The sequence below is a fragment of the Microcebus murinus genome, chromosome 13 (assembly GCF_040939455.1).
Source record: "Microcebus murinus isolate Inina chromosome 13, M.murinus_Inina_mat1.0, whole genome shotgun sequence".
In the NCBI taxonomy this organism is placed as follows: Eukaryota; Metazoa; Chordata; class Mammalia; order Primates; family Cheirogaleidae; genus Microcebus; species Microcebus murinus.
In genome coordinates this window covers 58,790,452-58,817,987 of record NC_134116.1, presented here as the reverse complement: position 1 = coordinate 58,817,987, position 27,536 = coordinate 58,790,452, and the positions used below count along the sequence as shown (strand labels likewise).

The 27,536-nt window shown below is 40.9% G+C and overlaps 1 protein-coding gene across 8 annotated transcripts in view; it reads left to right on the top strand.

The window, feature by feature from the left end:
• Positions 1-27,536, top strand: part of ENOX1 (ecto-NOX disulfide-thiol exchanger 1) — a 511,925-nt gene that overhangs the window by 426,373 nt on the left and 58,016 nt on the right. For 7 of the 8 annotated variants that reach the window (XM_076009424.1, XM_076009420.1, XM_076009423.1 and 4 more), the window contains one exon: positions 7,880-8,064. In XM_076009424.1, the coding sequence (XP_075865539.1) occupies positions 7,880-8,064 (185 nt within the window). Of the gene's footprint in view, positions 1-7,879; positions 8,065-15,832; positions 16,092-27,536 lie in introns of those variants that run through there. The other variant, XM_076009426.1, reaches the window with a different exon arrangement.

The window sequence follows — 27,536 nt, the reverse complement described above, 5'->3', positions numbered from 1 at the left end:
TCCTGGAGATCGCTGGTCCTTTGGTAAAGCAGTTTCCACTGTGTGACTTGCACTCGGCTTCCCTTCAGCTCCTCAAAGTGTGAGCTCAACTTGGAGGCCCAGCCCAACTGCCCCTTCAAGAAAGAGCCCTCCCTGTTCTCATCTTCTAGCCAGAGGCCTTCCCCCCCACCCCCCGCCCCTTATTACCACTACATGTTGTGGGGAGAGCCTTCCTCGTCAGCTTCCGCCAGGTTCCGCATCTGCAGTTGTCCCTGTGGCTGGGCCCAGGGCTGCTGAGGTCAGACCCAGCTGGGGCTGCGATCTCTGCCCCCCCCCCACACACACACCCGGGCCTAAAGCTCAGCTCCCGCCTGCAGCGTTCCCTTCTGATGTGTTTCCCTGCGGACTCTGGAGGCATGCTTGCCTGACAGAGCATCCTTCAACGGCCTTTGAAATGCCAGACTTATCCTGCTTCTGGAAGAAGTAAGCATGCCTCTTCCCTTTGCTTATTTTCCTCTGAGGAGAATGGGGAGTGCTGGGGGGAGGTATCAGAGGATAATAATGTAAATGGAAAAGTGATAAGGCATGATGTGAATTCTCCATAGTGGCCATGGCAGGGCAGCACCTCCCAGCCCCGCCGCTGGTGCAGACAGCTTCCTTGGGAAGAGCTGTGTGGAGCCGGGAACAGAGGATGTTTTTCCTGAGTCACCTGCTGCCAGTGGTGCCTCCAGACTCACTTTTAAGCCATTATAATAACAGGATCTAGTTTACCTGCACTCTCCAAATTACCCTTATTCCACTGGCCTCACACAAAGATGGAAATAGACACTGCATTGTGCTTCTGTTTAGCTCTCTCTGATAATAGCTAATGTGCAGACTATAATACACACTGCAAATATGAAATGTTATGTCAATGCTAAGTTGTAATAATAATAATCCTGCAAAAACGTAGCAGAAGGAATTTCCATGAGCAATTTGAGGAAGATTGCTGCTTCAGTGGCAATACAGGTGTTATTGAAAAACAGATCAATTGTACTTTGCTGGTACCATATGAGACTGTCTAGTGGGAGATTGGCTGTTCAGCACTCATCATCCCAGGAAGCCTTCCAGCTCTGTGCCTGGCCACAGGGAGGCGCCGATGGCAGCAGCATTCATTGAGAATGAAGCCATCGACAATGAAGGACCCCCAGCCTTCAGTTGGTCTTCTGAGGGTGGTGGTCCTTGTCATTGGCTGTCATCAGCCCATTTGGAATAGACCCAGGGGACAGAGCTCTGTGGGAGGTCAGAGCAACAGGAAGAGGAGTTTCTGCTGCCTTTATTCTAGCTGAGACACATACACTTACAAAAGCAAAACATAGGTGAGTTCTAACGTTGGTTCTTCAGGAGTCCTGAGGTCAGCACAACTCTATTAATGAAGCATTATTAACAACTGAGGCTCCTGAGCTCAGACATTAGTGGGTATCAGTGTGTCCGTTTCAGAGGAGAGAGCTGCAGGGCAGAAAGAGTTAGGGATCCCTAAGTGCTTTGAGTCAGGCCTCAAGACAGCTAGAGGGTGAGTTTAACTTCCACATGGAACATCCCCAAATTTGTCCCAGGGAAAGTATAGGTGTGTTTATTTTACAATAGGACTGTGCTCTCTGTTTTCATAGCAGAGCCTCTCTCCAGCACAGCACACCTCAAATGGAGCCAGAAATGGAAAGGTTTACCTCTACCAGGAACAAACTAGCCACTACTATAGAGTCTCTTGTTTCCTCCTTTCCAGGCTGCGGCGCTTCTGTAAAGCTAGGCCACCCTGATGGCCTTACATGGAGGAGGATAGTTCTGAGCCACAGCCTGCACCTCCAACCAGCTGTGCAACCTCCCTCTCTCTGAAACTCAGTTCCATCACCTATAAAATGGAAATGATAATTGCATTTCGTATTTTTGTGAGGGTGAAAGGGTATTGTGCAAATAATATGCTTAGCACATTACATAGCTAGTACTACCGCTATTATCACTGTTACTGTCACTGCTACTGTAATTTATGGAAAACAGTGGTGACTGTGCTTTTGGCCCAAATCTTCCTTGACTCCATCAGGAGGTGCTCAGGGCACTGGGGCAGGGTCGGGTTCGTGGCGCCTGGGCATGGGGATGAGACAGGACCACCTTACAGGTACAGAGCATGGAGCTGGGGGGCCACACAAAAGATCAAGGAATAAAACCAGAATGACAAGCCAAGCATGTGGTTCCTTCAGAAGCATTCATCCAAGCAAAATAACCACAGCCCAATTCAGGAACCAGAGCATAGAAGGAGCAGGGAAGGATCTGAGTAGTGGTTCTCAAAGCACAGTCTTGGCAACACCTGGGGATGGGAGGAATCCAAATTCTCAGGCTTCCTTCTAGACATGCCTAATTGGAAACTCTCAGCATAGGGTCCAGAAATATGCATTTTAATATGCCCACCAGAAGGTTCTAATGCAGGTCAATGTTTGCAAAACACTGAGTTAGAGTAACACCAGGTGCTATAAAAATAAGTCCCTAATTTTCAGTGGCCTACCCCAAAAAAGAAACTGTTTATTTCTTAGGCACAGAATAGTCCAAGGCAGATATTCTGAGTCTCTGCACCTTTCCTCCACGTGGTGACTCAGAGACCCAAGCCTCACCCAGCAGCAGAAAGAGAAGGAGGTACTGCAGAAGCACACACCACTGTCCCTCATGGCATGATGTCTCTGCCATAGAATAGCCACTAAACACCTCAGGCACCTCATGAGATGACTCAGAATGCAGGGGGCACAGTTAGAACCTGGACAAAGTCCCTGTCACTGGGCCATAACTATTGTTTCCTTTCATAGGAGCCCAGAAGGCAGGGTCATAGCAAAGCAAGGTACATGGAGGGCACACAGAAATTGGGGTGATATCCACTAGGCCTCGAGCCTGTCCCCATCCTCCTGTGTCCTGGACCTCTCAGTACAACTGCCTACCTGCGTAGCAGCCAATGAAAACCTTCTTTGCATGTGGGGAAGAAATATACGCTTCAGCAGCATCCTTCCAGCATTCCAGGAGGACATCTGGCAAAGTGGAGGGGGAGTGTTAAACACAGAGCTCCCCAAAGACACAGAGACTAACAGTTCTGGAGAAATCCAGATATTGTTAGAAACAATATATTAAAGTGTTTTATTATTTAGTTACTTCTTGCCTGAGCATGAAAAAGATATTAACAGACTGTCAGCTTACTGGGACATAACCCCAAATAACTTACATTTCTCATATATTGCTAATTATTTTCCTGAGGCTGGCTCAGGCTGGGAAGAGAGATTTCAGGGCTTTCACTAGATTATTTACTTAAAGAAGTTAAGCATGCCATTATCTGTTCCCATGGAAACACAGTAAGTAAGACAGGAGACAGAGGAGGAGGTCACTTTGACCATAATTAATGTAAGGAATAATGGTTTATATAGAATCTAGTAAAGGATACAATGAGGTGCTGTAATACCTTTAAGCCTTTTCTTCAGCAGTGCAATTTAATCTTGGGATCAATTTTCATACACTTGATGGTGTCACTTCAGTTAGTTTCATTAGTGCTAATTTTTGAAATATTACTTACTCTTGCTTAGCAAAATTTTTCTAATGTTGTTAATTTCATTTTTGATCCAATCAGAAAATTCCAGTGTCCAAAATTGTTCTAAAGTAGTAAGTAACTATACATGGATGACTGTACTGGCCTTAACCTTCCTGCAAATGCTACAGCTCCCTGCCATGTTCCCTCAATAAATGGTTGATTCGTGAATTGGTTATGATAATTCAGAGGCACCACTACATTCAATAGTGCCTTTAAAATATATAAAAAAGAAATTTAATTATGTTCAATACAGTTTGAATTTAAGGTATCTAATTTTTTTTTATTATTGGGAATTGGTGATTTGCATGGGTGACTCTTAGTCAAATATCCTGTTTATCGGCACCCACTGTACTCCCTGGGGATTCTTGCCAAAAGATGCATGCTGTAGTTTATTTTTAATCCTTGTGCTTATTTTTAATAGTGGATTTGTTGTACAGTTTCTTAGGGTAAATTTCATCTTGAAAGCTTGATGACACATTTTTCAAAACTCTTTAAATTTAGTATGGTATTCCAGAAAGCACTAGAGAAAAAAATAAATAAATAAGGAGTTGACATTTCAAGTTTCTGAATTTTTAACATAGTGGGAAATTATTTTAGGTCGGAAATTATTGGGATTTTTTTCTGCTAGAGCTTTGGTCCAAGAAACATAATGTTGCCTCTTCCAGGCAGCCTTGTCTAAGGAACAGACTCAGGGCTGCAACATGACACTGTAGTGTTTAAAAACAGGTGGCCTGAAGTTAAGTGGAGTCAATGTACGATTTCCCACCCTTTAGGAGATAACTACTTGCTGCCACATGAGTAAACAATTTTTTTTTGTAAATATCAAGCTTGAAATCATTTAATCAGAAGTGTAAATCAGTTGTATGCCCCAATTATAAAAATGTTGACGAGATTGGCTATAGTATTGATTTTTTGGGGGGCGGGGTGAGTAGGGGGAATTACAGCTGTTGGTTTTTATAATGTATAATGATATCATATTTCTATTCCTGGAATGCAAACAGCATTATATCCTGCTTGGCAGGCACAATGGTCACTTGGCTTAGCCAAGAATAAGAACTCTCAGCAGTACCATTCCACAGGCTTATAAGACAGCCCCTAAAATAATAGATGGTACACTTTCCTATATGTATTTATGTTCAGACAATTTATTTAAATAATGCTACTGGCACATGCTTTATAGATGCTTGCATTTTGCTACACAGATTTCAGCATATCTTGCAGACTATGCAATTCATTTGGAAAATGTAATTTCCATCCCTGCATACTAATCGATTTCTTCACAAACACCTGCTATCAGTTATGATAATAAAAATGCCACTCTGAATTGAAAAAGGGCCAAATAGAGCTTCCTAAGGAAATGACTTAAGTGTCTTTGAATGCTACTAAATGTAGTAATGTGCTTCTGTAGCGCCAACACTTTTTTCATCATTTGCATTTTCTGTGATTTTGCCCTATTACAACATTCCTTTCACAAATGATGCCTCATAACCATTTCCTTATGGATCGGTAAACTGAGTTGTCAGGAGATGGTATCTCAGGGTGTGGGCAAGATCCGAAGTTGGGCTGTACAATGTTAAAAAGCACTAGTCATATTCATGGGTATAACCTGGATCATTTCTGATTTTATGAGTGAGTCTCTGAAAACTGTAAAATTGGCTGCCCCTTGGTTTTGCACACACATATACACCAAATAAAATTTCCTTTATTCATTCTCTTCAGCCTCCAGTTCATTCCACGCACCATTGCCAAACTAATGTTCCTAAATCACCAATTTCATTGTGTCCTTCCGCTACCACAAGCACCTTCCGTGGTTCTCAATCGGCCGCTCCATTGATCCTAAGCTTCCCCATCCTCTGTCATCACCTGACATGGATCACCGTTTTCTCACTGCTTCCAGGCAGACACATGCCTTTTTGATCTCTCCTTCCTGCCCCAAATATTCTATCTTCAATTCTCATCTCTGGGCTTTTGCTTATGTTCTGGCTCCTGACTGAGACATCCTTCCCCAGTCCTATTGTTTTTCATCTTCCAAAGCCCTATTTTATTCCTCTAGTCTATGTTTTTCTTTCTCTTCTCCTAACTTCCTCAGGATGTACTCCTTTGTCATATACCTTGCCGCAAAGTTGCTCATTTATTTATTCAGTCGACATTTATTGACTGCCAACTATATCCCAGCCATCATGCTGTTCTTCCTTTGTATCGTTAGTTTCTTTTTAAATGTGTCAGTTTCCAGTAGAGTTTAAGCTCCTTGAGAGAAGAGACATACTCCGTCTCCTCTTTCTGTGATCTAAGATGCCCAGACAGTCCTGGGCACAGGTAAGTGTGCAGTAAATGCTTATTGACTAATTGATCCCTAATGATTGGAGGGAGGGAATTTTCTGGTTTCTTATGCATTCTGTTTGATTAGTACTTCAGAGTGTACTATACAGAGGTTATTATTTTGCAAAGTGGAATTCCATAAAACACTCCACTATAAAACAACTGTTAATATAATTTGACATTTGATATTTGAGGAGAGAATTCACTGCAGTCTCAGAGCACCCCAGTAAAGCTCTGTCGTCATTACACTGTGATGTGCAAGTAGGATATTCAGGAGGCTGACCTTGCCCTGGTTCTCTGACACGAGGAACTGGGGGTGAGGGTGGAAATGAGCATGCTCTGCTGTGCGGTAGGCTCCACTCCATGCCCTTACATACTACAAGTTTCATCTTTGAAGAAGTTTCTTGTAACAAGCTTTTCAAATTTTCTTTCACTTTTCTCCTGCTCAAAAATGTAGATAATGACTCTTCTGTGAGGGGGGAAGAATGTTTGGGACACTGGAGGCAGAGTGGCAGGGAGAATGTGAGACTGGAACAGTCTGGTCAAAACTAAACTCACAGGCCAGGCGCAGTGGCTCACATCTGTAATCCTAGCTCTATGGGAGGCCGAGGCGGGCAGATTGCTTGAGGTCAGGAGTTCGAAACCAGCCTGAGCAAGAGTGAGACCCCTTTTCTGCTATAAATAGAAAGAAATTAATTGGCTAACTAATATATAGAGAAAAAATTAGCTGGGCATGGTGGCGCATGCCTGTAGTCCCAGCTACTCCAGAGGCTGAGGCAGAAGGATTATTGCTCTAGCCCAGGAGTTTGAGGTTGCTGTGAGCTAGGCTGATGCCATGGCACTCACTCTAGCCTCAGCAACAAAGTGAGACTCTGTCTCAAAAAAAAAAAAAAAAAAAAACAACTAAACTCACAGACTGACAGTGCAATAATTGAGAGCAAAGACTCTGAAACCTATAGCCTGGGTTTGAACTGTTTCTGCTACTTATTTTGTGGGATTGGACAAGTTATACAACTTCTTTGTGCCTTATTTTTCTCATATGTTGAGATGGGGAAAACAGCAGCACCTACATCAAAGGTTCGATAGGGGGATTAAGTGAGTGAGTTCAGACGAAGCTCTTGGTCCGGTACTTTGTGAGCTGTCAGCAAACTATTATCATTATTGGAGAGATCACTAAGCAATAAGGTGAAAACTAGGTAAAGGAATTCCCTATCCTAATTCTTTGTTGTGTAGCATCCACTCTTACTCAGTTTCAGCTGCTCCGAAGCCATGAGATGTGTGAGACCCCGAGTTAACTGTTCTGGTTTCTCAGTGAGATGGAGATGTGAATGAAGTCTGAATCTACACAGAGAATTTTAGGTTTCAGGGAGGAGTATTAGAGTAACCACTCAGCCTTGTAAAGGAAAAGAGTTTTAATCTGTTGGTGAAACAGATGGAACTAGGTTACCATTCTGATAGGAGTTAGAGAAAACAATTTGTGCAATTTGTCCCAGTAGCAGAGCAGGAAGGAATAGTGTGCATACAAATTCCTCTCTCCCCAGGGATGCTGCTGCATGCCTCAACCTGAGGAGTAGCTGATTATTTTGAAAGAAGGCAGCTCTCCAAGGAGCTAAGCAATCCTGTAGCTTAGCTCAGGATTGGGGGAAGGACAATGCTATGGTAGATATGATTGTTGCCAGGAATTCTGAATGTCAGCATCACTTAACAGCACAGAGGTCAGGAGACAGAATTTGGAAGGAATTAATCCTGTGCCCATAAGGCACATTCAGGCATAAGACAAGACACACAGAATAGATAAAAATTCCAAAAGAAGTGATATATACCAACTATAAAATAGAGAGCCCCAGCATATGGCATTTTGGTTTTATTTCTGAGCTTGTAGGAACATTAAGAGTTTGGGTAAGAGACTCCCTTTCCCACAGAAAGCCTCTCCCCTCCAAGCAGGATGGCAACTCACTTGTACCCATTCTGTTTGTCCTTCAGCCCTGGCGGCTCAGGCCTACGCTCTGAAAGAGGAGAACGACAGCCTCCGCTGGCAGCTGGATGCGTACAGGAACGAGGTGGAGCTGCTGAAACAAGAAAAAGAACAGCTTTTCCGCACAGAGGAAAACCTCACCAAGGACCAGCAGCTGCAGTTCCTGCAACAAACCATGCAAGGCATGCAGCAGGTACCTGGGCCTGGTTGCTTTTTGAGAGAAAGGGGTATGTGTATTAAATGGAAGTGAAACGGCAGCTGTTTGCTGGGAAGGATGAAGAAGAAACAACAATCAAAGAGCTAAGTGCACGGGAAAGGCAAGTGCTAGTGACCATTTGTGGAAGGGCAGAGTCTGGAGAACAGCCAAGCTAATGGCATTTGTTGCAGAAATGCACCCTGGAGGTAGGAAATAAAGGAGCAGGATTTAGGAGATTGAAATGTTGTCTGTATATGAAATATAGCCTCATGGCAAATGGTTAGCAGGTCCTTGCCTATCGGTTATGCACGGGTTTTGCCATCTGAGAAGTTTCAAGTTTGAAGTGTGACAACTGGTTTTCCAAAAGCAGTTTGTTTTGTTTTGTTTGTTTTCAAGGTTAGTGTAAATGTAAACTATATTGTTTCCACTTCTCCTGGATTATGCTTAGCATCTAGTCAGTTTCTGTGAACACACTACATGTTGAAAAAAATGTTTGTTGATGGAATGGGTGGAGCACCAGACTTTGGGCAGGGAGGTAGGTAGCTTTGGAAACAGAGCAATAGCTGTGCTTTTGTTAAAGAGTGCCAGACTTCGTCTCGGCATACTGAGCTTAAAGATGTACGTTTATGGCAATTGTTGGAGAGGAGATGAAAGCCATGGGCTTTGGAGTGGGGAAAAGGAACATGTAATGTTAGAAATAAGAGGTTGAAGGGAGAGGAAAATCTGAGTGATGACAGTGGAGGAATAGAATCAATAGAATCAAACATTCATAGCTGGATTTGTGTCTGAAAACACCAGGCGATACATGGTATTCTTAAGGTGTTTGGGCCTTTGAGCTATTTAGACTAATAGATGATAAGTATATAATAGATGATAAGTTATCATCATCACACATGAGTATTCTTTAATTACCCCTCTGAATGTAGAAATTCAACCAATAGTTCCCCCCAAAAAGTTGTTTCTATTTAAATAAGGAAAATATGAATAGGATGATTGAAGGTTAAAATATGCAGTGAGTAGCATATTTTTAAAAATTCCTCCATCTTTATTGATTGGTCTCTAAGATCAGGAGCATGAACTGCCTACAAAAGTGTTTTAGTGATTACAGTTAACTACCACAGAAACAGGAGCCTGACAGGGGAAAATGATTGGGAGAGAGGGATATAAAAATGGAATCATGGATTGTGAAGTGAGCAAGTTAATGACCAAGTCACAGAAATTATGTCTTAAACATCTCCTGCTATTTTAAAGCAATTTTTGAGTCTTGGCTTTGAGTCCTAACTGGTTGATGTTCACAGTGTGTGTTAGACTAATCAGTGAAACTCAGAGGTCAGAGCCAGCCAGGAAAACGTCATTACAGTCATTGCTCAGGTCCCTGTACTTGGAAATCGATGTAACAGCTGCCGTGTGAGGCTCCTGGCTTGTCCATATGCCCCAACATTGGGTGTTTGTCGGCGCCTTTTGCCAGCATGAGAGTCTGCCGGTTTCCCCAGAGGCCGTGATGCCAGACCTAGCCTGAAAGCTCCTATGTTACACTTCAAGCAACTGGACTCCTTTTCCTCCGGAAAAGATCACCCAGTTGCTTTAAAAGTAGATAAAGCTGTTAAGGCTGTCAAAGAAAGAAGTCATAGGAGGCCAGGGTGAGCTGCTCGGCCAGGGACATGCGTGCCAGGGTCTCAGTGCAGGGACACTGAGGAGCTGGGTGCCTGAACGCAGAGGAGCAGTGTTCCATGGCGCCACCTGAGCCACAAGCCTCTCCAAGGAGAGATTTAGTTGTTGGAGCTCCTCGCATATTTTCGCAATCTCCTTGTCTGTAGGATAGGAAATGTACTTTAACATAGATAAAAATATAGTTAAAACAGAAATTTGTTGCCTCACAGTTCAGAAGGCTGCAAGCCCAAGATCTAGGGCCCAAAAGCAGGGATGGTTCCTTGTGAGGGCAGTAAGGAAGAATCTGTTCTCTGCCCCTCTGTAACTTCTGGTGGTTTGCTTGCAGTCTTCGGCCTTCCTTGCCTTATAGACACATCACCCTGCTCTCTGCCTTCATCTTCACAAGGCACTTTCCGTGTGTGTGTATGTGTGTATATGTGTCTGTGTCCAGCTTTCTGCTTTCGATGAGACACAGCTCATATAGGATTAGTGGCCCACCCTACTCCAGTATGACTTCATCTTAACTAAAGATATCTGCAAGGACTGATTTCCAAGTAATGTCACATTCTGTGGGACTAGGGGCTAGGACTTCAATATTTGGATTTGGGGTGGGAGACACAATTCAATCCATAATGGACACATAGTAGACAGTCAGAATATATGTATTGAATAAAGAAGTAATTGGCCAAAGGCGCAGAAGCAAGAACTAGCATGTAGCACAGTGCCTGTCAGGAGTGCTGGGCTATGCGCTATGTGGGATCCTTGGACCATGAGAGCAAGGCAGGGCGTGGTGAGAACTGACACCAAGAGGTATGCGCGGCACCTCCTTTGCGCATGGGAAACAATCCATGGTGGCTGCTATGATTTTAATTTTTCCTGTTTGTTAGGCAGATGCCTGGCTATCTCTGTGTCAACATGTCCTTAATATAGTCTTAAAATATAGGTGCTTTTTTAGGACTCACATTTCTACCATGTTCTACCATGTGTGAATAAATCACTACAACTTGCTAATTTGAATCCCACCACAAAGAATTATCCTGATTTTAAAACCTGCTTCCAATCTGCCCACTCTCCACTTTATAAATTGGAAAATCATGGTCTTGATGGAAGGCAACAGAGAGAGGGTCAGCCTCCCATCTGTCATCATTTCCACAGTCCATCTATGTCTGGGAGGTTATTTCCTCAACAAACAAAAGAAATAAAGGGCCTTAATGACTTTAGGAGTAGCAGACGATTTTTAGAATTGCTTTCAAGTTTAGCCAAAAAGTTGGTAACCTTTCTTCTTTTAATCCCTTAAGGCTATGTCCACTGACATCACACGGTTTTTCATGTGTCCATGAAGAAAACATTATGGACAGGGTTCCCAAAAATGAAAAACCCTCGAGTGACTTTGAATGTTTCTTAGTTTACCCCTGCACTGCATGTGAGTCACAATTTAATAATATTAAAGGCTTCATACAAAATAGCTTGTATCCATGGTAACACGGTAGCCTTTCCCTGCTCGTGAAGTTAACCTGTCTCTGCCTCAGGGGTAGAGTGGTTTTTGACTTTCACTTAGGTATACAAGTAAAGAATATACATATTTTAAACTCTTATTTTCAGATTACCATGCTGAATATGTTCGTTAGGTTTACTGAGGTAAAAGTTATATATAATAAAAGGCATACAGTTATATGAATTTTGACATATGCATACAATCATGTAACCACTATTACCAGATAAATCGCTTCCCTCACCCATTCCCTCATGCCCTGCTGTAGTCAGCCCCACTGCCAGCAACTACTGATCTGTTTTCTACCCTAAGGGGAATTGAATAGTGTGCAAGCTGTTGAGTCTGACTTGTTGTATTCGGCATTATGCATTTGAGATTAAACCATGTTGCTGTGTGTATCAATAGTTCATTTGTTTTTATGCTGACTGGAGTTCCATTGTATGCAAGAGTTATCATTTGTTTATCTAGTCACCAGTTAATGGACATTTAGGTAGTTTACAGTTTTACAGGCTTTTTGTTTAGACATAATTTTTCATTTCACCTAAGTAAATACCTAGGACTAAGATTGGCAGGTCCAATGCTAAGTGTTTTTAACTTGTTAAGAAACTTCCAAACTTTTTTCCAAAGTGTCTATACCACTGTATATTCCCACAGGGCTGTGTGAGAATCCAAGTTCTGCGTCCTCATCAGTCAGCACTTGGCATGGTCAGTTGGTTCTATCTTTTTTACCCATTGAAGTAAGTTTGGAGCGGTATCTCATTATGGTCTTATTTATATATAAATTCAATCAATATTTTTATTGTCATTCATGAGGATAGATTAATGTGTCCTATTTTAAAATTTAAATTTAAAATCAATTTAAAAATCAGAACACTTTTTGAAGCCTCATGTAAATCATATTGATAGGACTAATAAATATTAAGATAACAACAGGATACAATTGAAAACTGCTGATTATAAAACTAATGATGATTATGTCAGAAGGCTACTTAATAAATACTTTAAGCCAATGCTTTTAAAATAGTTTTAGCAAATCTAGTCTGCAGACCAGCTGTCCTAAGGCCAGTAAACCATTGGCCCATGTAGAACAGTGACTATTTAACACTCTTGGCTTGACGTTGGTAAGGCCCAGGGTTAGTCTGCTGTCTTGACAACTTTCAGCAAGGGAAGATCAGAAAAAAAGTATGGGGAAAGGAAGATTATTATAATCAACACCATTTTGGAAATTAAGTAACAAGTATTTTTCTCTTTATACTCCAAGTAGAACATATGTGTGATTTTTCTATATGGGTATTATAAAATCTCACTAATTTAGACTTATTTTATGGAAGACAAAGAAATATGATATTACTACTGTCCTAAAATATAAAATAACCCCAGTTCATTTTGCCAAATGTTGGGCAAACGTCAGCCTTTGGAATCTAAAGTAAGGAATAAATGAAACTGTTTTGAAATTAGAACATCAGTAGGTGCACCTGACCCTTTGCATAAGTTCAGCATGTTCTCCGTAGTCTCATTAAAACTGTTCAATTGCTTAGTGAGATCTTTTTTTAGAGACAGAGAAAAGGCTTGTGCTCAATTCCAGTTCCTACAAACTCACATGTAATGAAGTCTTAAGTTATGTGTCAAAATCAAGATAACAATCATGGTAGCAGGAGTGGTAACAGAAGTAGTGATGGTGGTGGCTGTAGAGACACCTTTCGGTGACTGTGGCAGTGAAGGTGACTGTAGTAGTGACAGTGGCTGTGGTGGTGAGGGTGGCCCTGGTGGTGATGGTGGCTTTGGTTGGGGTGGTGGCTGTGGTAGGGATAGTGGTACTTTTGATGATTAGAAAGTTTTAGGGAAAGACAGATAAAATGAGCATATTTAAGAATATTTTATTATTCCTTGAAAACTGTGGAAATCTTCGAAAGCGCAGCGGACCCCATGCTTCCAGCCAACCTCAGAAGGCAGTGCTCCAGAGAACTGGCCAGCCACCACGAGCAGGCAGGAATGCAGAGCAGTGTGACAACGGTTTGTCTGCAACAGAAGTCTCTCCTTTTTCTGGATCATTTTTCATTTTTGCTTTCTGTTTTTAATTTCTAACCAAGATACCCACCAGTCTGATAATGGACCTGCTAGGCTGGTGCTGTGTCCGTTATCTTTTCCCTAATATTTTATGTTTTAACTTTGTCTTGTATCCTTTATATTGAAGTTTCTTCTTCATAATCATATTATTTTATTTTTTCAAAAGTTTGTTTTGTTCTCTGATTAATTTTTTAGGCCTATGAATACAGTATCTGCTTATGTTCTCTGTTATTATCTTTTCATGCAATCTTATTTTATGGCTGCATTATCTTCAGAAGTGTTTTTTGAGAATACTAACTAGAATATTCAAAATTTCTTTTTGTTCCTCAATCATTTCTCTTTGTTCTAGGATTAGTTGTTCGGTTTTTTGTGTTTTAGTCTCTTTCTTTTATGCACAGGCTTCTTTAAAAGTGAGGTGGTGGTTGGTAGCCTGTGCATATTTAGGTGAGAAGGGCTTGGTTGACTTTTCTGGGAAGCTGTGTGGGTCTGCGCATTGCTGTGCCCATGTCTCCTACAAGGCCGGGTCTTTCTCCTATGCAGGCCAACTGAGGGCTCATTGACTGGCAGCCTTTATTTAAGGATAGTTGAGGATCCCTCAAATGCCAGAATCTGTCACATACTAGAAACTCTCTGGAACTCCCTTCCTGTTCTATTTGCTTTTATAAATTTATTCATTGACAGACGTTTTAATTGAGTCTCTAGTGGAAAGATACACACACACACACACACACACAGCCTCTGACATCTTGAACAGGAGCCTGTTTCAGGGGCTTTTAACTTTGACCCAGTCCTTGAATGAATTCTTGGTCCCTTGTGGTGCAGAGGGTGGGGATGGGAGGGTATTGCGGGTTACCCTGGGTGTCCACAAGCACTCAGGGAAGGAAAGCACGGCCAGCAAGTTTCCTGAATGTCTAAGAGGAAGGAACGAGGGAACTTACAGTGGCATATTTTGGAGTCCAGAGAACTGTCTCAGCATGAGGAGGCAAATGTGCAAACTGAAAGGGCTTTTGAAAGACACAAAGGAAAACAAATAGTCAGAAAATGGTGATTTGGAGAGGCTGAAATATGGAATAAAGAAAGATGGTGAACTTGTTCTCCACTCTATTTCTGTTGCCTTGTCCCGGAAGAGGAGAAGGAGGCAGTCCTGATGGTCTGGAGGAGGGCAGGCCTAACCTATAGCAGAGAGTAGAGTCTGTTCCAGACAGAGGGTTGCACAGGATATGCAGAAATGATGGCAGATGCAGTGGGAGGAACAAACAGTTCTTCCTCTATCATTAAAAACATTTTTAAAAAGGAAAATGGCACAAGCATAGAACAAGAAAAAGGGAAAAAGAGAAATCCCTTTAAAAGAAGAAATTCAAGTTTTTTGTGATGACAAATTATATTTTAAGAGCTTTTATGGAATAGAGACTAAATGTAGAATGTAAAAAACTAAAGATTGAAAGTCAGGAAATTAAGTAACAATATATCAAAAGGATCTGCCTTCTAGGTAGAGTTCATGAGCCTCAAAAATGTTTCGTTAGAAGGAAGAAATAGCACATACATGCTGATCTGGTTGTTGACTCATTCCAGAAAAAAGCTTTTAGCAATATTATCATAAAATCTTTAATATAGGAAAAGTTATACATCAGTACAGGAAATGATTCAGTATCACTGGACAGGGCAAGAAAATCTCATTATTACAATGTAGAGAAAAGGGCTTTCTTTTTGACTCTCAGGTACAAGTAGTAAAGTCTTCAACATTAGAAAATTCTAAAAATATGTGTGTGTACAGGCAGGTAGTCATACACATATAAAAACCTGGAGTCTTTACAGCTACAGCTGCAGAGACATACCCATGTTTATTTGATTCTATTTCAAATGCCCAGATGAAGTTTCTTTCTTTCTGACTAGAAAACAATGCAAAAGACATTTCCCACCTTCATCTTAAAAGCCACTGACATTTTACTAGAATCATAAAAATCATAAAACGTGTACATCTTTCAGATGATGTGACTTTAAAAAGGTTCAATGACTTAAACATTGAGGTTCAAAAGAGCCACTGAATTTGGGGTCCACCATGATCGTTCTTTTCTTTTAACTACCCCAGATTTGAATTTCCTTTTGTATCCATTCCTCATCCAAGTATCTTGGGATGGTGCATTATACTAGCAGCCCACATGATGATAATCCGCATTTATAATTCCGTGGCACCTTTCATTAGACTGCTCAAGGTCATTTGTAGGGTTCCTGCTGGCAGCGTGAGCATTTCCTGACATTTGCAGAGTGCATTCCTGGAGCATCTGCAGACAGCATGTATCCCCCGCTTCAGTGTGAGACTCTTGAAGGGGTGGTTGGCTGCATGTGGAACCAGAAATAGAAACCAATTCTCCAATTCTTGGCCCAGGGCTTTACATCACAAAGCCCTACCTGTTTGAAATGATCACACCTGACATCTGTTAGGGGGTTGAGAGTTTTCAAAGCACTTTCCCATTTGATTCTAGATAAGATACAGAGACTAAAAATGAAGATAATGGAGAGGAAACCTCCCTGAGTTTTGTTTTATTTTGTTTTTAGCAGTTTCCAGAGAGTATCTTGCTGTCCTCACTGGACACAGGTCATAAGGTGAAGAAGGAGATAAGCTGTGTCCATGCTGCACTGGGCACGAGGAAGAAAATGAAAACACTGAAGTAGAAGGAGAACGTGGCCCCCGTTTGGCTGCTTTCTGTGCCACTCTGGGAAAGTCAGGCTGTCTGAGCCTCAAGTTCTTCACCTGGAAAATGGGTCCTGCCTGCCTCGGGAAGGCTTTGCTATAATAAAGTCATGTGTGATCATGTATGTGAGCGCATTTTGAAAAGCTGTTAAATAAATGCAAACTGTGATTGCCATATTCCAGGTGAAAATATGAAACTCTATAGAGGTTTGAAAGAAGACTCAGGATTCACAGAGTAAGTCTGGACAAGTCCAGGTCTAAATGTCCTCACCTTGGTGTGGCCTGTGTGTTTGCTCCTGTGCCCCTTACAGCAGGAAGGCCCAGTCTCTCCAGGTAACTCCAGAAGCAGCTTCCCATCATTCCACTCAGTCCTCTAAGCAACGCAGGAGCATGTGCCTATCCCAGTTCATCAGGTGAGAAAATGAGACTCAGAGGTGTCGAGAGACTGGCCCAGGGCACAGGTACACCGCGTAGTGTAAGAACCACACAGCCCGGTCTGTCCGACCACAGCCCCTGTGTTCTCTCTCTTACCCCACAGCTTTCTGAAGTGTACTCTGAAAGTAGCGCTTCAGAACCACAGTAGTCACAAGAACAGAAGGCCAGGAAGTTCTATCCTTCATGTGCTCGCAGATTACTAAAAATACGATTGGCAAAAACACACTGGCAGTTTTCTGACTCTCTTTGTTATAGCCCCTAATTTGGTTTTTGCAGTAGCAGAGTAACAGCTAGCAAAAGAAAAGTAACATACATGCAGCTTTTATGTATTAAATTTGAGTTGTGAAAATAAATCGCTTCTTGGAAGGGAAAGAGAAGTCCTAATAAAATTTAACTATGAGCTGCTTCGTCTCATCATTAGTTATCCTGCTCTGCCATTAATTAATCTGATCATCAAATGCATCCTCATTAGTAATCATTCCTTCTCAAAATAATGAGGCTAGCAGACAAATCAATGTAGGAGCCAGGGGTAGAAATAATGGCATTGTCCTGCAGACCATTAAAATCATTTGACTTCTGCCTTTAGCTCCTTTCCTGACGTCTGCAGTGGGAAATCCTGAATCTCCAATAGACCTGCAGCTGTTCCCAGGAGAAAGGAACTCAGCTTTTCCCAACACTGTCTGTGGCAGTCGTAGGATGACCTTTGAATAACCTTCCCTTTCCACACTTCTTTTGGAAATTGCCTCCTGATTTATAGGCCATATCATACTATGAGTACCAGATTTATAGTGAACTGGATCTTTTCTTAAATGTAGTACATCACAACAGACTTTTGCTGCAGACACATACTGGCTTTCTACTCTGTTTGACCATTGTTGTTGTTCTGCCTCCAGTCACAGACTCTAAAATGAATCCTTGTGGTCTGGCCTTGACTTCATTTCTTAATAGTCTGCCAATGCAAAGAGCCGACTCATTTGCACCGAATCCCTGAACCCTGCCAGCACTATGGCTGCTGTATAGAGCAGGTGTCCTGCTCCCAGCCAAACTGATGTAATTATCCATCTCTCAGATCGGGCCACAGTTGGGGGGCATGGTGCTCCAGGGCTCTCTCCATGCAGCTGGTTAGGAGAGGCAACTTGAGGATTAGGAAGACCAGCCAATTTCCTTCTTGTCAGAAAAGAAGGCTATGAAAAGAATGCTGGGAGAAATTTGGTGGGGGCGAAGGAATATAACATTGAAACAAAGAAGAAAGGAGAATTAGAGAAAAACAAATCCTCCTTATGTAAGAGAAAACTCAGAGAAAGAGAAATATAGGTAGAAGTTGCAGTTTTCCTGATTCTAGTTTTGTCATTTACATTTTTATTTTACGCCAGACATGGTGGTTCATGGCTGTAATCCCAGCACTGTGGAAGGCCAAGGCAGGAGGATCACTTGAGGCCAGGAGTTCAAGACCAGTCTGGGCAACATAATGAGGCAACAACTCTACAAAAAATATAAAAATTAGCCAGTCATGGTGGCTAACACCCATAGTTCCAGCTACGTGGGAGGCCGATGCAGGAGAATCGCTTGAGCCCAGGAGTTTGAAGTTGCAGTGAGCTATGATGACACCACTGCACCATAGCCCTGGACAAGTGAGCAACACCCTGCCTCAAAAAGAAAAAAAAATTTTTTTTGTTTTATTTTTCCCTTTTTACAAAAAGAATATATGCTCAATACAGAAAACTTGGAAACATAAAAGAAACATAAAAGGAAACAAAAATCATTCAGAGTGTCAATTACTCAGATATAACTCTTGTTAATGTTTACATATAGACTTTCAGTCTTTTTCCCTAAATACCAATAAACATGCAGTATTAAATCATTTTTAAATATTAGCCAATGGGATAGCCAAAAACTTAGTTAAAGTTTCTAGAATTGCATCCAAAGTATAGAATTGGGAATTCAGTTCCAAGATGTTAAATGGTTAGTTAAAGACTGTTTTCTCCTCTGTTTAACAAAGCACCCTGAATAGTCATCAAGGGAAACTTAAAGTTAGTGCCCAATCTGGTCCTCACTTTATAGACCACCCATTTCACTCAATTGATCAGTGAAAACACCCTGCATCGTGAAGTTCCTATCCACATTCAACTTCCTCAATTTGGGAATTACCTCTCTGGTTTTTGTGCTTTTTGCTTCTCTCTCTCTCTCTGTCTCTCCCTCCTCCTCTCTCTCTATTTCCGTCTCCTCTCCTTCTCTCTTGCTTTCACACACACATACTCACACACAGAGATACCTTTAGCAAATAGCCACAACAGCTTCATTTTCTGAAAGTACTGGGGAAAACAGAAAAGGGCAAAGTATATTTGAACTTTGGCTGTAGGTTTCCAAGGAAGGGGTGTAATAAGTAGTGCTTATAAATGAAAGACCAACACAGTACCCTTTCAGAAAGATCAAAAATTACCTCTTTATTTTCTTCTTACCTTTTGTTCTCATAATTGATTCTGCTGACCCATCAAACAACCACATTTCATTTTTTATACCTTTCACCACCATCGCTACCTTAATTTATTTTAAGCCAGGTCTCAAGAGTTCAGTAAGAGCAGGCTTCATTGGCAAGCATGGGACACTCATTCATGATGTTGCATATGTATATTTCTACCCATGATTTACATTTCATCCCAAGTCATTTACTGAGCCAGAGGGTTACACATTCTTCAATCATTTAAACACAGGTGGTACTCCACAATTTTGCCCTTTGCTAATCCTCTGTACACCTCTTTTCTCTAGTGTTTGTATTTATGCCCTAGTGGTTTGTATTTCTTATCTTCAGTGCTACTCACAATTAATTTCAGGACATTTTTGTACTGGCCAACTGAAAATTCCATAAAGGAACAATAAGCTACTATTAAGCTTGATCTGCAGGACATATACAGAAAATCATACTTTTAAAATATACCTGGAATATTTATGAAATTCATCCCATACCAGGCTTTAAGACCAATCTCAACAAATTTCAAAAGAGTGGTATCATATTTCTGACCACAACAAAATTGTTAGAAATTAATGCCAAAAAATATAACTGAAATAAATCCTATATATTTGGAAAGTTAAAAACATACATCTAAACCCACAGGTTCAAAGAGAAACCAGACTTACAATTTTAAAATACTTGGAAATAATTGATACTTAAAATACAACATATCAAAACTTGTAGAATGGAGCTAAAACAGAGTTAGAGGAAATATTAAAAACTTTAATTGTCTGTTTTATGAAAAAAGAAAATTAGAAACAATGAGGTAAGCATCAAACTTCTATTAAAAAAGATAGCACGAAGTGTGAAAGCTAAATAAAGATAAGGGTAAAAATTACTAACATAGCAAACAATAGAGAAGATAAAGCCAAATGTTTATTTGGAAAGACTAATAAAATGGAAAATCTTTGGCAATATTAAGAAAAAAAGAGAACTACCTAATAAATAATACTATAAATGAAAATGAGGTATATAACCAGAGATATGACAGGAACTAAAGAGACCTGAGAATATCAGGAATAGCTTTATGACAGATTTTTTAATGTAGGTGATACAGACAAATTCCTATAGGAAAAAACACCATATCAAAATTGAGTCAGGAAGAAATTGAAGCCTGAATGTCTCTTTTTTAACAATAATTGAATTAGGAGCTTAAAATTTTATAGCAAAGCAACAGATCCCAGATTGCTTTATAGGCAAGTTCTACCAAACATTCAGGAAAAATAATACCAACCTTTGATAAACTCATCCAGAGAATACGAAATGAGGAAGCACTTCCCAACTAATTTATAAGGCTAGTATACTTGATAACAAAACAGGACAAGAACAGTAAAAAATGGGAAAATTACAGGCCAGTCTCATTTATGAACATAGATTTAGAATTCTTTTAGAAAAGCAAATTTAACCTGATCTTTTATAAACAACCAAATTGGATTTAGTCCAACAATGCAAAGTTTTGGTTCAACATTTGAAAAGTCTTATCAAGTAATATATCCCATTAGCAGGTTAAACCAGAATAACAGAATTGTTTTCATAATTACAGAACATCCATTTATGATTTAAAACTGAAACAACCAAAGGAAAAGGAAGATTTTAGCAACTTGGAATAGAAGAGAATATTCTTATCCTGATAAAAAGTTATCCACAGTGAACTCAGTGACACGTAATTTTTTTTAACCCTCCTAAACTAATCCCAATATAATCCCTCAATATAATATAATCAATTAGACTAGAATGCAACTACTTTATATCACTTGCTTTTTTTCATGATGTACATTTTCAAATTGTCATTAAGAAGCAAAGAAAAAGTTGCACAAAGTCTATTAGCAGACCCTAAAAATGTGGTCTCCCTATCCTCTCCTTTTGAAAAGTCATCAACACTAACCTTGGTGTTATCTCTCCCGTTTCTACAGTGCAAACTTAAGTAGCTGTATATCATGAATGGTCATCTTTCCTTTGCCATCATTGTTTGGAGCTGGCATTTCAGCTGACTTCAGCAAAACTTGTGACTGAAGTTTTCATTAAAAGGTGTGGGTAGACATCGCACATATAATGTTAAAATGCACGCAGTAGAGAGTAGGGGTTTTGCGAAGGCCAGGGGAGTATTTTACAGGCAGGTTGATATCGGTAAGTATGAAGTTATGGCTCTAATTTCTCTTAATTTTTATACCTTGGGAGCCATTTGTGCTGGTATCATTCATGGCCGTGCTGACACCGTTTATTGTAAAGGGTGTGAGTAACTCAGCTCACTTCTTTAATGCTTCCTATATTTAATGTTTCTGAAGCAGAAAGATTAGTTTAAGATGATAATTTTCTGTTGCACTTTGAGATCTACGCAAGATGGTGGTGCTGTATTATATTTTACCAGATATTAGCCCCAGATATTAAGAATATGTGACACATTTCACAATGGCAGTATTTGTTGCGGTTTTGTGTTGTTGTTGCTGCTGCTGTTATTGTTATTTTTCCTTAAAAAGAGTCTGCATTTCAAAGACAGGGCAAGCCTGATAGAGTCCGGAGGCCAAGTAGCTACCACAGGGTCACCTGCTGGGGGTTAGAAGTTTCTCAGGGAAACTGTTCTAGTCTGCTGCAGCCCTCACCTGTCCATCCCTGGAGTAGGGAACAAGTGAAACTGGGAGATCTCCAGGGATTCTAGTTACTCTGACACTCCTAAAATGTAGGGTTCCAGAAGAGCCTAAATGTATTAAAATAACTTGGAAACTTTGGGATAGGGCTCAGACTTCCTCTAACTGTCACTTCCTTAGTGACAGATGAATATGCTCATTTATTTACAAATCTTATTCCAGATTCAAAGTGCTGAGTTCAGGGCTATTCTTTTCGTCTTACTCTGCCCCTAGATATCTGATTCTCCTAGTCATAAAAATGTAATATTGCCTTGTGTTAACAAAGGAAAATTGGGCATATTTCCCAATCACTAAAGTTTTATAATTATCAGAAGTTCAGTAATGTGAGAGAGACCTTCTAGATTCATAATAAGGAAAGTTTTCCATCCTTAGTCAGATATCTATGGCTTATATAAAGATAAAACCTTCAGCTGTATTTGCTCTCTTTATTTATCTGCAGAACATGCTAGATAGTTGCAACTTTCTCACCATTAAGATTTAACTACAAGCTCTCTAGACTCCAACACATGCTTTTAATTCCATAACCACTAAGGCAAAAGTGGCTTTCTTAAATCTGCAACCAAAGAGGCCAGTAATGGTGGTAATATCTGTTGTTAATGCCGCTAGAACAAGCTATGGCTTGGCTTTCCAGTGACTAAACTGAACGAAACCTAGATCACTTCGTGAAAGACACCTCCAAAGATGGCCATAGAACTTTAGTCACAAGTCACTCAGAGAAGGTTTTCAGGCTGCAATCTCAGATCCTGACTGGGTTATAAACCCTGCAAAGAAAGAACAAATCTCCGTTGGCCCTTGGGGCATGGTGCAAGACCCAGCTGTTCAATCAGGTTCTCGTTTGATTGATGTAAATGAGCCAACCTGGCTGGAAAGCATGTTAATATTTTAAATTTCTACATTAACAACTGTACATGTGCCCAGAGGTTGGGGTGATGACCACCTCGTATAATTACAAAAAAAAAAGTGATAAGAATAAATAAATCCTAGCAAATTGGATTATCATCTGCAGCGGAATTGCCAGCAAAGGCAATGGAGAGAACATCACTGATACATGTTCCTACTTCAGCAAGAATTTGACACCTTCTCTTGTGAATTGCACGAATGGTGTTAATTCGAGCTGGCTGGCCTGTATTTTAAAAATTGGCCAACAGAAAGTAGCCAGCATGGCTAGAGTGGGGATGGACAACAGACCTTTCTCTCTGAATATTATTCCCCAGTACTGCCCTCTCATAAGCTCAAAGTCACTTGACCTTGCCAGGTCTTAGTGTCTTCACTTTGGCAAAGAGGATAATGACAGCACTTTCATTTAACTCTGTCAGTACCTTTTGGCACTCAAGAAGACTCACATACTTAATGCATGGTCTTTAGTCTTACAGTGGCAAGTAAAAAACAGGAAGCTGCAATGACCCTGCAGATTACACTATAAAAAAAAAATCATCTGAAGAGAAAATAGGATTTAGAGCTTTCTGAACCACTTTTGCATCACTTTTTCTGTGTTCAGTATTCAAGAACTTAATTGGTATATTGCTTCACAAATGATAAATAATTCCTCACAAGACAGTTGTGAGGGTAGACTTGAGGAAAAGAGGACACCAGAGCAGTTAAGTAGCTTGCTCAAGGATGCACAGCAGGTCAGCAATGCAGTAATCATGCTAACCTTTGAAATGCTGACTCGTACATAGCTCATTTTTTGCCTTTTGATGATCCTTGGCTACGTTTCTTTTCAGAATAATGTTGCCTTGTTGGGATATAAGTATATCATGACTAGTAACTCCAGTGGATATATGAATGCCATGAAGTATCTGTGTTTCCCACAAGTCCCTCCCAGGGGCATATTCAAGTAAAGGAAATGGTCTCTAAAATCATGTCTGATGAAATAGTTCCCCTCGGTCTGAGCCCAACAGGCCAAGGTCATCATCTCCTTCTCTCCCTCTCAAGTGCCAGCAGTAGTAATTTAATACTCAGACAGGATCCTTTTTTAAACATTCTCCTCCTCTAAATGACAATATTACTTTTAGAGATAATCATGAAGTGAAATTAATAATAATAATGGCCAATAAAATAATACAGACTGAACATTTTCTTATATTGAATTTTGTATATGTTTATGCCAGTAAGAAAATATATTATAGTACAATGAAAGGAAAAAAATCACAATTATCTATGCAATAGTTTTCTTTAATCCATCTAACACTTTGAACTTTCCTCCTCGATTACACTTAACATATTACTGTATATAAATAATTGTCCAGCAAATGAGTGAGTTTTAATAAAACCAAATGCAAAAGGCACAATTTAAGCAACTACTAATTGTGCCACCAATGTGACATTTTCTTGACTTGTCTTTTAGTTTTAAAACAAGCGATTAACAATCTATAAAGAATACATTTCAATTTTTAAAATATTAAAAATCAGTAAAAACATTTTATATATGAATTAAAATTTACACTTACCAACCAAAAATAATAAAACGCATGGTTCTCTGTTTCGCTGTCTTAAACTGTAAGCATAAAAATTCTTAAAGTGGTCCTGTGGAATGACTGGAAGTAACTAGTCTTTGTAAAACTCTGCTGTCATTGTTTATTTCAAATATGCTGTAGAAATTCAGAATGTATGTAGTGCAGAGATGCTTGGAGACACTGTGTCTAAAGCAAGCTCAAATGATTCTGAATCAAAGCAAATGTGCCTTTGAGGGGATGGAGGGGAGGGGAATTGAGAGTTGGGGCAGACTATAAAACTGGAAATTTTCCAAATCAGTTTCTACATAAAATATGTTTGTTAAAGGACAAACAATGGAATGTGCTAATGTGAAGATTGCATACATACTACTAAATCTTAATAGTAATGGCAGCAATTATTTAGAGATTAGATCAACAAAAGATTTTTATGAGGAAGGAGATTTTTATCACTAATTTTGTTTAGAATCGCTAGTGCACGGTGACAGTAGATGGATGGACCTTTATTTTTATTATTGTTTTTAAATTTTGTACAAATGGAATTTCCTAACTTCTGCACTGAAGCCGACAGCTACTGGGCCCCGCCCTTGGCGCCCCACCAATTCCTGCAGACTTCGGCCCCAGATCTGCATCTCAGTGGCTTCCTGTGTTTTCCTAACCTCTCTGTGGCTCTTGAGGCCCCACAGAAATCACTCATTCCTTTAAAAATTTTGCATGGCTCAAAGGATTCTTGGATTTTTTTCTTTTCTGTACAGCAAGAGAAATCCCACTGCATTAGAGGCCAGCCCCTAGGGATCCTGGAAATATTCCAGGTCTAAGTTCCTGTTCTCTGGGGACCCACCCTCCCCTGCCCTGCCCTGGAGAACACATAGCCTGTGCCCTCCCTTCACTGACACCCTGGAAGACCTTGCTCAGAGGTATGCACATTGTGTACATCCTTCAATTCTGGCCCTTACTCGGGGGATCTTTGTCAGATCATGCTGTCCTGGGTGGGGAGTGTCGGGGGAGGGTACTCTGTGTCTCAGGCACCCCTGTGAGGACCCGGACCCTTGCACATACTTATTTTTGCTTTCACACTAACGTCCCCAGTTGTCCCAGGCTCCCAGGGTACTGATAGGCAGGACCCCAGGGTTCACAGTCTTGACCTGTCAAAGGGCGAGCACAAGGGAGGTGCCCACCTAGGCTAGTAGGCTCTCGCAGATATTAGGATCTTAACAGCAGGGTCAGGGAACAGGGCCATGCTCCAGGCGGCTCTTGGCTGTAAATGAAGCCTGATCCCATCACGAACAAGAAATTGCCTTTCTGCCTAGCAATGAGAATGGCATTTAAAATTCAATATCAGAAAAGATATTGACGAGATTAAGGGCCTGGAGGAATTGATTTATGAGGAAAGACCCAAGGAATTAAATATGTATAGCCTGGTGTAATAGGATATTAGGCTCTGAACACAATTTCATTTCTGTGATCCAGCGTACCTGTTATCAGTCATCTGAATGGTAGAGTTCTCTCGAAGAAATGTTTCTCCCCCAGGGGTCCCTGTGTCTGAGGCAGAGAGGGAGGCCCCAGGACTGATACACTGGGCCACAGGCCTGGTTACCCTCGTACCTGGGCATCAGTTGAAGTGCAGTTTCATCCCCAGGTGGAAGCAGATGACATTCTAAACTAGGATAGATATTGAGTAGTCCCACCACTCCGTGTGACAAGAAAATTCAAACTAGTTCAATTCCATCTTTTTCTTCCCAAGGAGAAAATTGAACGTGTAGGTAGCAGATGGTAAATTATTGCCTTTCCCCTGAGACAGGTTTCTCTCCTTGGTCAGAAATACTGTTGGATGCATTTGACTTTAGGCAAAGCCTTGCTCTTAGGTTGTGATGAAGTGCATTCGATTTTTTACATCTCAAACTTTCTTTAACAGTCAGGGATTGGCTTGGGATTCACAGTGTTAGTTGTAAACAGGCACAGGTAGATTTCATCGGCAGGACTAAGGCTGACATCCCTAAACAGTTCTGAAGTCAGTGAGAACAGAAACAGGATGGAGTGGCCAGGGGGTCTGGAGAGTCCTGGAAGGCATGGGAGAAGCAGTAAGCTGTATGTGTGGCCAACAGGATCCCACCAAGGGAAAGGGTTGGGGGGGGGGTCCTCCCATCTGAAGACTTATGGCAGGACAGGGATCTGCCTGAGCTGGCTACAAGTGGGGGTTCAGATTGCAGGCTGAAATTCTGGGAGAAATCGGGTTGGAATCAGGGCACACAGACAAGGATGAGTCTGGATGAGTCTGGATGCTGTCATGGATATTGCCACGTGGACCAGATGCTAAAAGGACTGCTGGAATCAGTCCACCCAGACACAGGCACACCCACCATGACCTTTGGTGAGAGTTCCCTTTGGAAATCCCTGGGCCTCATTTCCTTAGGTGGTCTCCACTGGCCTTAAAGGCATATCCCACTGAGTAGGACATCCAATTTATAGCAGAGTTATGGAGATGGTATCACATTTATTAAAACTGAATCAAAAGAGCAAAACCACATTGAATTTAAATTGATAACACTCCATGAGTTCAAATATTCCCAGGCTTTTATCAACAATATTCAGTGGCTCATTTTGAGTAAGTGGAACAAGTTGTGATTCAGGATGGACCTCCTGAGCCCATTCTCCTGATGCCTAAACTGGTCCCCCAAAGCCTCCTGGATTCCTATGGAAGCTACACTGGTTGTAGCCATTATTAGAGTATTTTGTGCTGCCATAAATGAATTATCATGTATATAGTAGCATCTTCGTGACCCAGAATCTTAAGGACAGGGTACTTACTGTTGTTTCCTCTGTATCCTTCACGATACCCAGCCCAGCACTCTGCACACAGGAGGAGCTCAGTGTTGACTGAAGGCATGAATGATTAAATATTAGCAGATTGTTTTAGAACTGAACATAGAGCCAAGCACTAAGGAAATCCTGAAACAAAGGGAAGAGGAAAAGAGAGAGAACATGTGCGTGTATGTTTGTACGTGAAAGACAGAGAGAATATATTGGTGTCAGTCACCATCAGTATATCTACTTGATGTCAGGAGTTGACCTGACTCACCTCCAACCACAATTTAGAAAGGACACTTACTCCACCATCACAGAAGACACACAATGGGTCCTCTCTGTTTTGTGCCAACCATCACCACCTTTATCCCTTAGCCCCCGCTACGATGCTGCCAAAAATTCCTACGTTATGACAATTTTGTGAGTGTGAGTTTATAATGAGATGTTGCTGGTGTATTTCATATAGGGTATTTGTAGTGTTGGCTGTGACTTTAATGAAATCTAATCTGTTTTTGTTTTCTTGTTTTGTTTTTTGTTTCGTTTTGTTTTGTTTTTGAGACTGGCTCTCTGTTGCCTGGGCTAGAGTATAGTTACATCACCATAGCTCACAGCAACCTCAAACTCCTGGGCTCAAGCAATCCTCCTGCCTCAGCATCCCAGGTAGCTGGGACTATAGGCATACACTACCATGCTTGGCTAATTTTTCTAATTTTTGTAGAGA